This window comes from Hippocampus guttulatus, chromosome 14, assembly GCF_054856545.1.
Source record: "Hippocampus guttulatus isolate MCC_2025c chromosome 14, RoL_Hgut_1.0, whole genome shotgun sequence".
Taxonomy (NCBI): Eukaryota; Metazoa; Chordata; class Actinopteri; order Syngnathiformes; family Syngnathidae; genus Hippocampus; species Hippocampus guttulatus.
In genome coordinates, this window is record NC_141274.1 from 12,867,824 (window position 1) to 12,881,483 (window position 13,660).

At 45.0% G+C, this 13,660-nt stretch overlaps 1 protein-coding gene across 2 annotated transcripts in view; it reads right to left on the reverse strand.

The window, feature by feature from the left end:
- Positions 1 to 13,660, reverse strand: part of tnr (tenascin R (restrictin, janusin)) — a 105,457-nt gene that overhangs the window by 29,793 nt on the left and 62,004 nt on the right. For both annotated transcript variants that reach the window (XM_086129726.1, XM_086129725.1), the window contains exons 6-17: positions 12,883 to 13,359; positions 10,052 to 10,171; positions 9,788 to 9,931; positions 8,957 to 9,072; positions 5,445 to 5,595; positions 3,666 to 3,844; positions 3,364 to 3,454; positions 2,968 to 3,050; positions 2,341 to 2,443; positions 1,853 to 1,942; positions 989 to 1,122; positions 750 to 879 (exon numbers count right to left, since the gene is read on the reverse strand). In XM_086129726.1, coding sequence (XP_085985852.1) covers positions 750 to 879; positions 989 to 1,122; positions 1,853 to 1,942; positions 2,341 to 2,443; positions 2,968 to 3,050; positions 3,364 to 3,454; positions 3,666 to 3,844; positions 5,445 to 5,595; positions 8,957 to 9,072; positions 9,788 to 9,931; positions 10,052 to 10,171; positions 12,883 to 13,359 — 1,818 coding nt within the window. The remainder of the gene's footprint in view (positions 1 to 749; positions 880 to 988; positions 1,123 to 1,852; positions 1,943 to 2,340; positions 2,444 to 2,967; positions 3,051 to 3,363; positions 3,455 to 3,665; positions 3,845 to 5,444; positions 5,596 to 8,956; positions 9,073 to 9,787; positions 9,932 to 10,051; positions 10,172 to 12,882; positions 13,360 to 13,660) is intronic.

Here is a 13,660-nt window from a genome sequence, read left to right on the forward strand (position 1 = left end):
ACGGTGATTTTTAATCATTTCCCCTTTTCGATTAGCAAAGCCTTGATTGTCGAATGCCCCCAAAAGCGATAGAGCTTAGCGATGACACTGTTTTTTGAAGTAGCGTCCCAAAAAACATAAATGTTCAACCAAATAAATATTCCCAAAGGCTCATCGTTATGTGTGTGGGTGGTCAGCACGGAGTTTTGCCCAATGGATGGGCTCCGTGATTGGGACATCAAACGGAATGAGCTCACACGCGGATCCGTTAGGTGTCTCACAAATCATTCGCTACGACAAAAATAACAGGAGGAGTTGCTTAATGCTATGCCGTTACCAGATACGAAATTTCTACTTCGACTACAGCGAATTCTTAGTTTGGCATTCGTCAATTCGCCATTTTGGCACCGAGGAACAGTGTTGAAGTTAGAAGAGGAGCTTTACTGGGGGACATAGCTTTGTTTAAAAGACAGAAGAACATCGCTGCCATCTTGTGGCACATAATGGTAAGGCAGAGCTCAATCGATCTTTTCGTCTCTATTGTTTCTCTTTGGTGTATGGCACGATGCTGCTTCAAACAGGTCAGTCTTCGTGCCACACCAGATCCACGATTTGGAATGGGAATTATAATTTAGCCATTCCGATGACATTATCCGAAATGCTTATCGATCTGGTTCCTTACTCAATGGGTGAGTTCAAATATAGTAATAGTTCAAGGTGGTACAGGGACCACGAGGGGAAGCGCTCTTCAGACTATCAGTCGGTTCTACCTGTGAAGGCATCTATGGAAGCCACGTTGCTCTGCTGTCTCCCCCTCTTGGCTGCCACGGTGATGGTGTATTCAGTCCCGGGCTCTAAGTCTCTTAAAGTGGTGGTGGTTTCATCTCTTGGCACTGTCAGCTGGAACACAAAGAAAATGTGAGATAAAGTTACAATCACACATTTACCTGCATGTGCATCCCAAAGTATATCCTGAATTAATATTTGAGAAGTGATTGCCGCCGTTCACCTCAGTGGTCAAGCCCGAGGCGGACGTAAAGGTGACTTTGTAAAAGTCAATGGGGCCCTGGACCATTCCCCACACCAGGGTGATGGTGTTGTCTGTAGATGCCGTCACAGTAAGATCCAGAGGCACGTCCAGACCTGGCCCAACGAAGAAGCATAGGCATACTTTTTTTTTAAATTATTATGGAAATGTCAATGTGCAAATGTATGAGAAATGTCCCAAATGTTTTTGGCCTGAAGAAGACAAGAGGCAAGTAGGATTCTCTCTTCACTCTTTTTCAACATGATATCCCTGGAATTCAATGCATATGTATGAAGCACGCATGTGTGTGTGTGTGTGTGTGTGTGTGTGTGTATATATATATATATATATATATATGGGCTCAGAGAGGAGCTGGAGAGAGCCTGGAAGGTAAAGGTGACAGTCGTGCCTGTGGTGGTCGGAGCACTCGGGGCAGTGACCCCCAAACTAGATGAGTGGTTGCAACAGATCCCGGGAACAACATCGGACATCTCAGTCCAGAAATGTGCAGTGCTGGGAACAGCAAGGATACTGCGCAGAACCCTCAAGCTTCCTGGCCTCTGGTAGAGGACCCGAGCTGAATGAGGGACGGACACCACCCGAGGGGGGGTGAGACGAGGATTTTTTATATATATATATACAGTATGTGTATGTATGTATGTATGTATGTATGGGAAAAATCCTCAGAAAAACAGAAACAATTTTGATTTGTATATTTTCAGTGTGTGGAGTACAATCCGGTTCCTTTATTTGTAGATGAAATCTCATGCAGTCCACTGCCTTTGTGTGAAAATTACAATTTGGATATTAGCACTTTCCCCACACTGATGAGATAAAGTCACCCACCGGTTCTGGCGTTCATAGTAGCCGATGTGCTCTGGTTGCTGCCTCTCATGGCAGAAATGCCGATACCGTATTCTGTGCCGGGCAGCAGATCTGAAACACCATCAATGAAATTAACATCAGCCACAGAAATACCGAAGCAAACATAATGGAAATGTAAAAAGTAAAAACAATGTTGGCAAAAAAAGAGAAAGTAATTCTTCTTAAAAAGCTATTAAAGCATTGATTGCACAAAATAACAAACTTCCCAATTTCCTTGATTCCAATACGCCACCAGGGCAACAAGCACCTGGACAAATACAATCAGTTGTGAGCAGCCACGCGGCGGACGCCACCCTGGCATGTAAAATACATGTATACAATAATACAAAATACAATAATACCCTCGACACAGCAGGTGAGCCGGGATAATGTGGAAAAAAAAATAAAACAGCAAAATGGTTGCGCAAAAGGACCCAAGGGTTTGTTGATGACAATTTCTCCCCACTTACCGGTGAGAGTGGTCTTCGTGGTTGCGCCCTCATTTCTTGGTACGATGACTTTTTCATATTGATCACCTGCCAGTGTGCTGTACACCACCTGGTAGGCTTCCACCTCCACATGCACACAATTAAGTAGATTCGAATTATTGATCACTCTCGGTTTATTTTCATTTTAAAATGGAAGACTCCGATCAAGAAAGTAAAACACACACACAAAGTGATTATATAGTATGATAGCATGCACAGTGGAACATTTTCAAGGGGGCATCCAGCATGCACACCCTCTTATAAGGATTCAGCAGACACCTACGACACAATTTCCTTCAGCTGTTTAGGAGATTTTGTTATGGTCCAGTGAAAGTCAGATTGAATTTTTTGACCTTAATCCCAAAAATTATGTTTGCGGAAAATACAAGATTGCTCTTCACCATTGGTCACATGAATGGTGGAAAAAGTTTCCAAACAATTTAACTTGAGGTTAGATTTTACATGACTAAAAGCCTAGCATTTGAGCTTTTGTTTACATTTTTTCATATCCACAGTAACTACAGTGGTAACTGAGTATTTCTTACATCATGTGTCATTTGTAACTTCAAAGTGTCATATTTCGGCGGGCGGAGTGCTCAGTGAGCTTACCTGTGCCTCACTGTTGTCCCATTCCAACTCCAGGGTGGTGGAGGTCTTGGAGAGGAGGCGCAGGTTCTTGGGGGCGTCAATCTCTGAGAAGAACGATAAAGCTGACAATGTTGGGGACACTGAGACCGTTTCTCAGGGGGGGTTTGAACAAGCAGACATGAGCAGTGTAATCACCGTCATAAACGCATGCAGCCAGGCTACAATCATTGCTGGGTGCTTGCGTTAACCACTCGAACACGGCCTAATATCAGGCGTGCAAACTTTATTGGACTCTGCCAAATGACCTTGAACAGCGCTGTACATCAGGCCATATGTCGTCAACAGTTCTATTCCTCGGAGGCGGGCTCGGGATAGCGTGCGGCATGATTACCACATCTGCTTGCTGTCAGCCCTCACCGGTTGTAAATTCAATGGAAATGGATCCGCTGGTGTTCCCGTTCCTCACGCCGCTCACAGACACCTCGTAACGCGAACCGGGGCGGAGGACCTTCACAGCAAAGGAGGCGCAGTTGGTTATTTTGGTATCAGGAGCGGGTGAACATTTTGCAGTCAAGGGGCCACGTTTCGTTTTTAAAAACAGACAGCAGGGCATTCGTATAGTTAAAAAAAAAATTAAATAGAACCTTGCCCATCACTCTTACATTTTCGTGATACCACATTGCTGTCGCGGATCAATGGAAAGCAAGCCTCCCACTCACCTGCAGCGTGTACTGGCTGAGCGTGGGCTGGAGGCGGAAAGTCGTACGCGGGCCCGCTCCTCCCACGAGGCCGTAACGCAAGACAATCTGATCAATCTTGGCTTTTGGCGGGGTCCACTCGAGGAACGCTACTGTGTCCGACACATCGCGCACAAACAGCTGAGTGGGGCCGTCGATCACTGCAAACGACGAGGACATTCATTTTGCAACATTTTTGTTAATTAGCGACACTGTTACAAACAAGAGATTTCTCTCTTTACTCTCTGATGTCCACGTTTCAACAGTAGCCTTTCATTTCACTTCACTCAATACTTTAGAAAGCCAACGTCGTCCGACAGTATGTTTGACGGTAATCCCCACTGATGTCGTATTCCAGTTTCTTGAGATCGTAAATTTTAGCTTGTCATGCGCTGTGAGCAATCATCATTTGTTCAATGAAATATTTCATTTTGCATGGAGTCGCTTTTTGAATCACTAAGAATTCCATTTTATGCAAATGTATGGTGCTGCACCCTTTCTAAAGACCAACTTGACGTTAGGGAAATAGAGCAAATCTTTTCCAGGGTGTCCATTTGAGAGGAACATTCCGTGCTGTGATGGCATTTTTATTTTTTATTTTATTTTTTTATTGTTGTGCGTATTGACCCGCGGGGGAGAACTCGAGTGAATGGCATGTTTGCCACAATGTGCAAAAAGGGAAGCACGCACTCCTCAAAAGTATTTCCTTGAGCTTTCTGGGTGGTGGGGGAAGTAAGAGACTCAAGTTTGACACATTGTAGTCCAGCCTACTCCCTTGATGTAGTCACAATTTGGCCCTTGGGCCTCGTCCTAGAAAAAAAAAAGAGCCTCAGGAAGACAACAGCCAAGTAGCATCTCCTTCTGCTTTTTCCCTGGGACACCTCATCATCCTTTTCCCTCCATCTCCAAGGAGGAATCTATCTTTCCCATAAATAACCAAGTACCTTGAAATTCGCCTGAACACTCTGAACGTGAACCAATCAGGTGTCTTCTCACGGGCTGCCATGAAATATTAATGAGCAAGCGGCATGAATTTTTAAATTGTACTTAATTACGGCTGGTAACTTGAACAAAGTCTTGACGGGAAATTGATGGTGTTTGGACTGCAGAGATGAGAGTCTGAAATTTGATGAACAACTTTTGAATTGAATCTATTAGAGACGCGCTCGTGAAGCCAGCTGGGTGTGGAGTAAAGGTGATACATCACTGAGACAGAGGCGGCTCATCACTATGCTCCTTTGTGTGTGTGTGTGTGTGTGTGTGTGTGTGTGTGTGTGTGTGTGTGTGTGTGTGTGTGTGTGTGTGTGTGTGTTTATTAATATGTCACTACCTATGCTGGCATTGAATGTGATTTGCGACTTTTTGTTTGAAAAACAGTTTTACAGGCACCCTGTGGGGTCCACAGTCATTGTCGGTCTGTAAAAAGTAAGCAATTGGCCCATCCCAGCTGACTTTGGAGGCACGGACGAGACCCACTTGGAGTCACTGAAATCACCGTCCCATGTAAAACTCGTAAAGTTCGAGACTGTTGGCTTTCATAAACCGCCGGTGGGATGTACAAAGCCACTGGGATTGCATTTTTCTGGTAGTATGTATTTTAAATTGATCTATATGTCATATTATTACTGTACCGTCCACATAGTTTGGAAGTTGTTGCAATTATGTTCACAAAATATAAAATTTTACATGAGTCGAAACAAACTATAGGGTTAAAAAAAAAATGCCGTAAAGCAGGCTGTCGACGCCAAATTCAGTACATACGCGTCGTGACGGTGGCGGTAAAGGGCTGACTGCGACCCTGGTCTCTGAGGGCCACCAGGTTCACTGTGTACTCCTCGCCCGGTCTCAGGCCAGTTTGTAGAAAAGATGTGATGGTGCTGGGCAGCTGGGCAGTCATTCCACCATCATTGTCCTGAGGCGGGTGGGGGAAAAAAAAGCGATAGGATGCACAATTGAATCGTTTGGCATACAAAGGCAGCATGTGTTTGTGGTCTGATGCAAGTCTGTAGGATGCGCAGTGAATCGCCACATGTTCGTAGTTTGGCATTTGCAAATTCATTATAAGCAACATCTTTCGAGTATTATTCCACTCCAGGCTAGAGGAAATGTTGTGAAAGACAGATGTCACACCTGCATCTCCTCACAAAAGCCCACAAGATGAAGGCACGTGTCACGGGACGTAAAAAGTGTCATTACAGCTGCAATCAATTTAAATGAACCGCCATTGCCGGGATGGGCAGCGGCAACAACAACTGTGATGTTTCAATAAGAACGCGTGCCCAGACTCGGACAGACAAGGCTGCATAAAACGAAATGATTACGCATAACAATGACAGCCCAATTTTCTGTTACCGTATTTTCCGCACTATAAGGCGCTTCGAAGTATAAGGCGCTTCGAAGTATAAGGCGCTCCCTCAATGAATGGCCGATTTTAAAACCGTTTTCATATATAGGGTCCACAACATTATAAGGTGCATAGAATAGAAGCCACAATTAGTGCATAACGCATCCACTAGATGGAGCTACGCTAAAGGGAATACAATACAGCTTTATTTATACAGAGCTTTCACAACCGCTGCAGCGGTAACAAAGCACTTTACAGAACATTTATACTACAATACTACGTCTAAGAACTCAGAATATTGATCCATGTAAACCGTATCAGCTTATAAGGCGCATAAAATTTTATATTTTTAAAAGTGCGCCTTATAGTGTGGAAAATACGGTACATTTTCCTTATTGTTTCGTCCTGAATTTCCTCTTACAAGAACACTTGAGGTAGTATGTTTGGTTCATCTATAAGAAGAGAAATGTCAGCTTTGCATACTGTTGTTCAAGATGGGCTAGACGGCGCAATGTGTTTTCATCAGGGGCCACATTATAGTTACGGTTGTTCTCCGGGACCATTTACAAAGGTTAGAATATTGTCTCCATACTGAAATTATCGCTGCAATTTATTAGGATTGTTTTTATGATGGAAAACGAGATTTGGAGTTTAAGAAACATTTTGGCAACCGCTCAAAACCCATTCCATCGAAGTGGTTCCAAAAATGTTTTTCCCAATCGTTTGAAAACTTTAGACAAGACTACAAAATCTCTCAGAACACTTGATTATAAAAAGCCTCAGAACTTTTCCATCTTCTGCGTCAGCCTCCCCACGATGCATATGTATCACAAGCTGTTGGGATGTACAGCCGACAAGATGCAGAAAAGTATCTAACGCTTGCTATTTTCTCTCCTCCGAGAGCGACGGGATGAGTCACAACGTGCAATTTGAGCAGCGGCGAAGCCACACGCATCATTTAACACAACTTCACGTTCCCAAAGACGTTACGTGATTCAAAGACATCCTGATGCGTCGTGATCTTTGAACTGTTTTGAGAAGCGCTCCAAATTCTTCAGCAAAACATTGTGGCGCTCAATTGCTGCGGTGTATTTTCTGGGGCGGTGGGGGGGGGGGGGGGGGGGGGGGTGCCAAGAAACTATTTTTTTCTCATGTTTGCCAAACCTTCACAACTCAAACAAATCTCGCAAATTGAATCATGCTATTTTTAAGGAATGCCCGCAGAGGATTTATGTCTGTGTTGGAAAAGATAAAGAGAAACATCGGCCATAATAACGTACACATCTGCTGGAAAATGTCACCTCTGCAGTAGTCGCAGAATGTGAAGTTCACCCCTCCTCAATTGGCAACAAATGAGACAAGTGTTTGCATAAACAAAAGCCCTAATACACATTTCCATTCGGAGATTGTTAAAATTCACAATCCCCCTTCTCCCCCCATTTCTGGATTAAATTCACAGGGGAGGGCAGGACTTCAAACTCCTAATGTGATTTCCCCCGGCGGCTGCGAAAGTACACGAAGATGGGTGGCGGGTGGGGAGGGAGGAGCGCTTGCAGGGAAAAGAGGAAAAAAGCCAAGCACGAGGATGGAGGTTACCTTTGGGGCGAGGCGGCCGTTTGGCGATCACAACGAGGAAGTGGGGAATGGAAGAGTTAAAAATGGGATGGAGGGATGAGTGGGGAGTTGGATGTTACTGGAAAGAGAGAGAAAGAGGGCAAGTACCATGAACGACCGGATGTGGAAATAGCAGACGGGTGCGCTAAAAGCAATACAATCAAATTAGGAGGGACTGTTTTTGTGGTTGTTGTTGTTGTTTTTAATTTTACTTAGAGACGTTCTACATTTAAAAGGGCTTGAAAAAAAAGATATCCCCCCCCCCCCCCCCACCACCAAAAAAGGGGGACCGTATCGTCACATTGAAAGCTTGGAAACCGGTCAAATCAAAGCACATCTTCCCCCATAGGAGACCTTAAAGGAGAAAACCAATTACTGGGAGAGGGCTGAGATTAAAGTGCCCAGAGTACCTGAGTTTGGCGGCAGATTTAGAAGGAGAAAGGTTTTTGATTACTGGCTTTGGACCCAGTCTGACTACGGTTGAACAAAGGGTTATGCTCTCAAAGGGGTTTACCGGATCATCCTTTTAATAGCCAATAAGCTTCACACAATCCGGCAGTCTAATTCAAAACAGACTTTGAATTGGGCAAAACCAATGCATTGCCATATTTTGCTCGCTAATACCGCATGGATTCAAAACTCATTTGAATGCCAATGCATCCATTTGAACTTTTTTCCCCCCCTAAATCTCATTGAAGTCTCCCCGTGAAGAAAAGAAAATATGAAAAAAAATAAAATCATATTTGTTAAAATTGGTATTAGTGACCTGTCAGTAGTATAAGAGGAAAACAATATTTCCGCTTCACAAATACATACATTGTTACCTGTTTTGGATTTTTAAATGATTGTACGTTTCCAAAATAAAACCTCAAATAGATATTTAGGGCTCTATTTTTTTGCAGCTAACGGCAAATGCTGTCGTGATTTTCGTGCAGGCGCAAGCCTCCTTTAGCGTGTTTGGAAATTCGGCAGACCGCACCGCGCCTGACAATTTGGTGGCAGAAAGTAGACGAATGTTTTGACCGGCTAAAAGCAGGTCTAAGTTGCGGTGTAGGTGATGCAATGCAATTTTGATGGATTTCATCAAGGTGCAGGCAGGACGGATCCTGAGCTCCGCTGACGTGTGTGGTGAATGTCATCTGATTTCATTCATAACTCTGAGAACAGCTTGCGTCTACGTCAATCAGGCTCACGGGGGGGGGGGCTTTGGTCAGAGAGTTCCGGGTGAGGTTAGTGACGTGAGTCTACATGCAAAAATTTGCAAGCAGTTTTGACAAACTCCCTCTTTAATAGACTGTTGGTCGTAGTACAGTACCTTCGGGATGAAGCTGATCTCCCATCCATCGAAGGAATAGTAGGAAGGTTGCCACTGGACCTCGACTGACGTCTCGGTGATGGATTTGAAGACTAAACCATCTGGATTGGAGAGATCTGGTTTCGAAGTGAGAGACGGGTCATTTTCCCTCTGTGACCCGCATTGGCACATAAATCACATCCATCGCATGCTGAAAGTGTCCAATGTTGAACTTTTCCCTCATGGATTTTATTTGTCTGTTCATTGCTCCGTTCCTTTGCCTCTCATTTCCAAATGACATTTCACTTATTAGACTGGGAAGCTTTTCCAAAAAATGCTTTTTTAATTGCTCGTGGAGCAATTATTTTCTAGTCTCTGGTGCGCTTCAAGTCATTTACATTTGGTATATGAAGACCAAGGACTGAACCACTTGAGGGATGGAAATATCCAATCCATCCTTTTTCGAGAGCGCATATCCACATGAGATCGTGGGAGAGCTGAGGTAAGAAACAAGTATATACTCCATTCTACAGTTCATAAAAATCACAGGTAGCAACATAAATACATAAATAAATATCATATTTGATTGATTTGGAAATACTCAAATATGCTGAACATTTTATGCTTCCCATGACTTATTTATGGAGTGGATGGCTTCCTGTATTTGTAAGTGGATGCAAAACACCTTCAAAAGTTATGCCTGTGCGTGTGTGCGTGTCTACTGTATTTGCAACAGTGTGTTGGGGTGGGAGGAAATGGGAACCAGGTGGCACGGTGGAGCAGGTGACATTCTTACTCCGTCCATGCTCGGGAGCGAATCTGAAAATGAATAAAACATGGCGGCACACTTACAGGTTGCGACAGTAATGCTGGCAGGAACACTGATGCTGTTATTAATGACAGCAAACACATTGATGTTGTACTCCATTCCTGCATCCAGGTCTGAGATAGTGCAGGATGTGGTATTCCCCGGGAGACGGATTTCGAGTTGGATACCTGAGGGATGGAAAAATAAACACGAGGTTGATCTTTTCCATTATTTAGAAGCTGATTGTCAACTGAATTCTGCGGAGGCGTCCAGTGCGCTTTGACATTCAAGCCCATCATCAGACTCACCTCCCGGGCTGCTTGCTGTGTAGGTCACGAGAAAATCCGTCAGCACCACAGAACCGTCCCACTCCAGTTCGATATCTCTATCTGTTACACCTCGGACTTTCAGGTTCATGGCAGGTGCCACTGTTGGGGGGAGATGCTAATTCAGTCCAAGTCGTGACAAAAAGACCAAACTGCAACGTAGCGTGATTGGCAAAAAAAAAAAAAAAAAAAAAAACGGTGAGTATTGCAATGCTTGCGCATGCTACAACCACTTATTAATAATAATTGTGTTTCTGATGTTAACTGCCAGTATTTGGACCGGAGCTTGGGAAAACCAAATCTCCCTTGTAATGTGTAACTTCATCCAAAAAAAAAAAACTGTCAACTTCTCAAATCTGCAGGTGTTGTGTAAGATTTGTTTGTGCCAGCTTGTGAAAGGAAATAAGGAAATGAACAGCCACAAGCAACCAAGTGTTAACGCGAAAGGCAGAGCACGGTCCTGCCAGGTTGAAGTGGCAATAGTCAAGTCAAGTCATGCGCCGAGAGCTGGTGATGAATTGTAATGCGCCTGCATAAAAACAAAAAACAACCCCCCCCCAAAAAAAAGACGACAGTCAAGGAAGGGAGAGAAGCGAAAGGCACGGCGGAGAAGACTGAAACACATGACGTCGTTGGTCGGTGAAGTAAGGAGACAGACGAATGCACGCTCAGACGGGAGATAAGAGGGGAGGGAGGAGGTGGCAGTCTGAAATGGGGACGTAAACCGAGAGGGAAAAAAAAAACAGCAGAGTTGGAAATGGCATCGCCTCATCATAATCTCCGCATCCTGTGATATTGGACATTACAATCCTCCACGGGGAACCTTTGGATACTTTAGTGGCCTTTTCATCGACCCCTTGACAGATGGCCACGGGCTGTTTAGCATATTGGCCACTTTGTAACAGTCAATCTGCATGAGAAGGGAGCGGGGGTGGGGGGGGGGGTGACTCTTGAGTCACTGACTTGGAGACGTTTGTATATATCATCCCTTAGATCACATGTTTCAAAGTCAAGGCTCGCCACATCATTTTAATGCGGCCCGCGAAAGCAAATCAAGCATGTCAAGTTCCATGACGCTTGCTAAAGTCTCAACCAAAATTTCAAATGGTCATACGTAATCCACAATAACAGTCATTATTCTTGATTTCTGATTTTAAAACTAGTTATTCATCAATTTGTTGTGTCCTGTGTTTGTAATATGTAGAGGCGATTAAACATTGATATGGTTTCCCAAAATTCATTTTGATTGATTGAAGAGTAGTCAGCATATCATTAGGACTCACCTCCGAGGAACACTCGGAAAATGGTCCCCGTCGCTCAAGACAAATTTCTTTGGGTAAAGTTTATATACGCATCATGTTTGCGCAATGACCCTTCGGAGGCATTTGACAGTTGTTTAGATTGGCACATTCGGAGAGGTGTTGGAGGCAATAGGGTGTTCCGATATTTAGGATCCAATAGTAGCTAAATTGGGTGTGTTTTATGTTTGCTCATGTGACCGATTCATTTATTTTGGGGTGTAAAGTACGACAATACATTTTGAACTCCGGCTCACAATGGCAAGGTGTAATTTCAAGTATCAGAAGTTGGCATTGGCGAGTCCACAATTGTTAGCGGGGTCTGATAAAAAGGTGGTATCGGTACATCTCGTCGTCAACAAGCTTGTTTGACAAACACGACAATGACAAACGTGTTTCTCGACAAAAAGAGGCTTGACTGATGTGTCGGATATCCAAAGAATCCTTTTCTTAAGCATTTTCATGTCCTACTGCGCGCCTGCGCTTAAAAAAAGTCAACTTCCATCAATCTGACAGTCATACGAGTGCTTCCTGGAATGGCGGCGAAATACCTTTGCTGTCAAGATGAAATAGCACGACTCGGTTCAAGTTGATCGCTACGTTGCGGGTGGACGGACGCGTATGTAAAGATGCGCATTCCTCTTATCTCACGCCTGAAGCATCCCATTTTAAGTCAAGAGCCGTCATTATTCCCGATAATGGGAGGGTGCTTGAGGCCACCGGAAACGTATTCCGCTTTTTCTGCTCAACGCTTAAACCTGTCAACCTACAGGTCTGCGGTAATTGGACCGCTTTGTTTAGTATTCCGCGAAAAGCACCGTCAATTTCCCACATCTAATTGCCAAGTTATCAGCAATTCAGACCACCTGACTTGGATCAAATTAAGGGCGGCCAGGAGGGATCAACCAGAGAATAGCGCCTATCTGTCATCCGCTCCCATGTCTGGTCTCATCCATCACTCCGTTGACGGTCGCCTCCCAAATGGCAGAGGAGGATCTGATATTTGGCGCGGAGGTGCGCGGAACAAAGCGTGAGACTCCCAAGGCCGACTCAGCGGCGGCTAATGTGACGCCTCTCTCCTAGGATTAATGTGACATTTGACAAATGAATGCTTCTACACCTTCTGCTGGGCGGCTAGTCGGACACGCTGCCACCTGCATTCGAATGAGGCGGGCACCTAAAAAAAAAGATGATGGTCGGTAGAACTTGCTTTCTTTAATTACTGCTACATAATCTCTAATGCAAATGCATCACCGGGAAGTGTGGGGGCGCGGAGAGGCCGCCAAGTGTGGCATTTCATACTCTGTATGAAAAGCCGTATCGCGCGCAGACAGTCTGTCCACACCTGCTGACCCGCAGTTCAACTTTGAGTCAAACGCCTCGAAAGTAGTTTAATCTCCAGGTTTCCCCGGAGGAATGTGCCTCGAATCATCAAACACAATTTCAAACGTCATCATGCGCCAACATCAGCAAGTCATTGAGAATCTCAAGGATTAACTTGACAACTTCATTTACCTGAGTTGCAGTCATCTCCAGCAAAGCCGTCCTGGCACACGCAGAATCCGTCCTTGCAGATTCCTTTCTTGCTGCAATTGTTGGCGCAGTACACCAGCGAGCAGTCTTCCCCCACGTAGCCGGGACGGCACCGGCACGTTCCGTTGACGCACAGTCCCTGGTCCGAGCAATCGTTCACGCATCTCCCGACCATGCAGTCCTCCCCGGTGAAGGAGTCCTCGCACACGCACTCGCCGTCGATGCACAAGCCGCGGCCCGAGCAGTCGGCCGGGCAGCGGGGCTCGGAGCAGTTTTCCCCGGCGAAGTCGCGGTCGCACACGCAATCCCCTTCGATGCACACGCCCTGGCCGGAGCAGTCGTTGGGGCAACGGGGCTCGGAGCAGTTTTTGCCGGTCCAGCCTTCGTCACATATGCAGCCGCACAGCTCCAGGCTGAAGCTGCCGTGGCCGTTGCATCCAGGGAAATAGTCGAAGCGGCCTGGAGAAACATTTATGCGTGAAGCCACGTTACGATGCTTGAGAAATAAGTTGGGTCATGTGCAGAGTTAGCAGATTTTCAACTGATTTGGACAAACCCATGTCTAATATTTAAAAAAAAATAGTTTTGGCGCCATCATGTGGCATATTGAAGACAGTGCAACTTTAGTTTTCGCAGTCATCCATTCCAAAAAGTAGGAATGTTTGAAACCACTTTTTTGCAGACCGATACCAATACGAATGAACACGCTTGAATCGTCACAGATACCGATACCACGTACAGATACCATTAATACTTATCC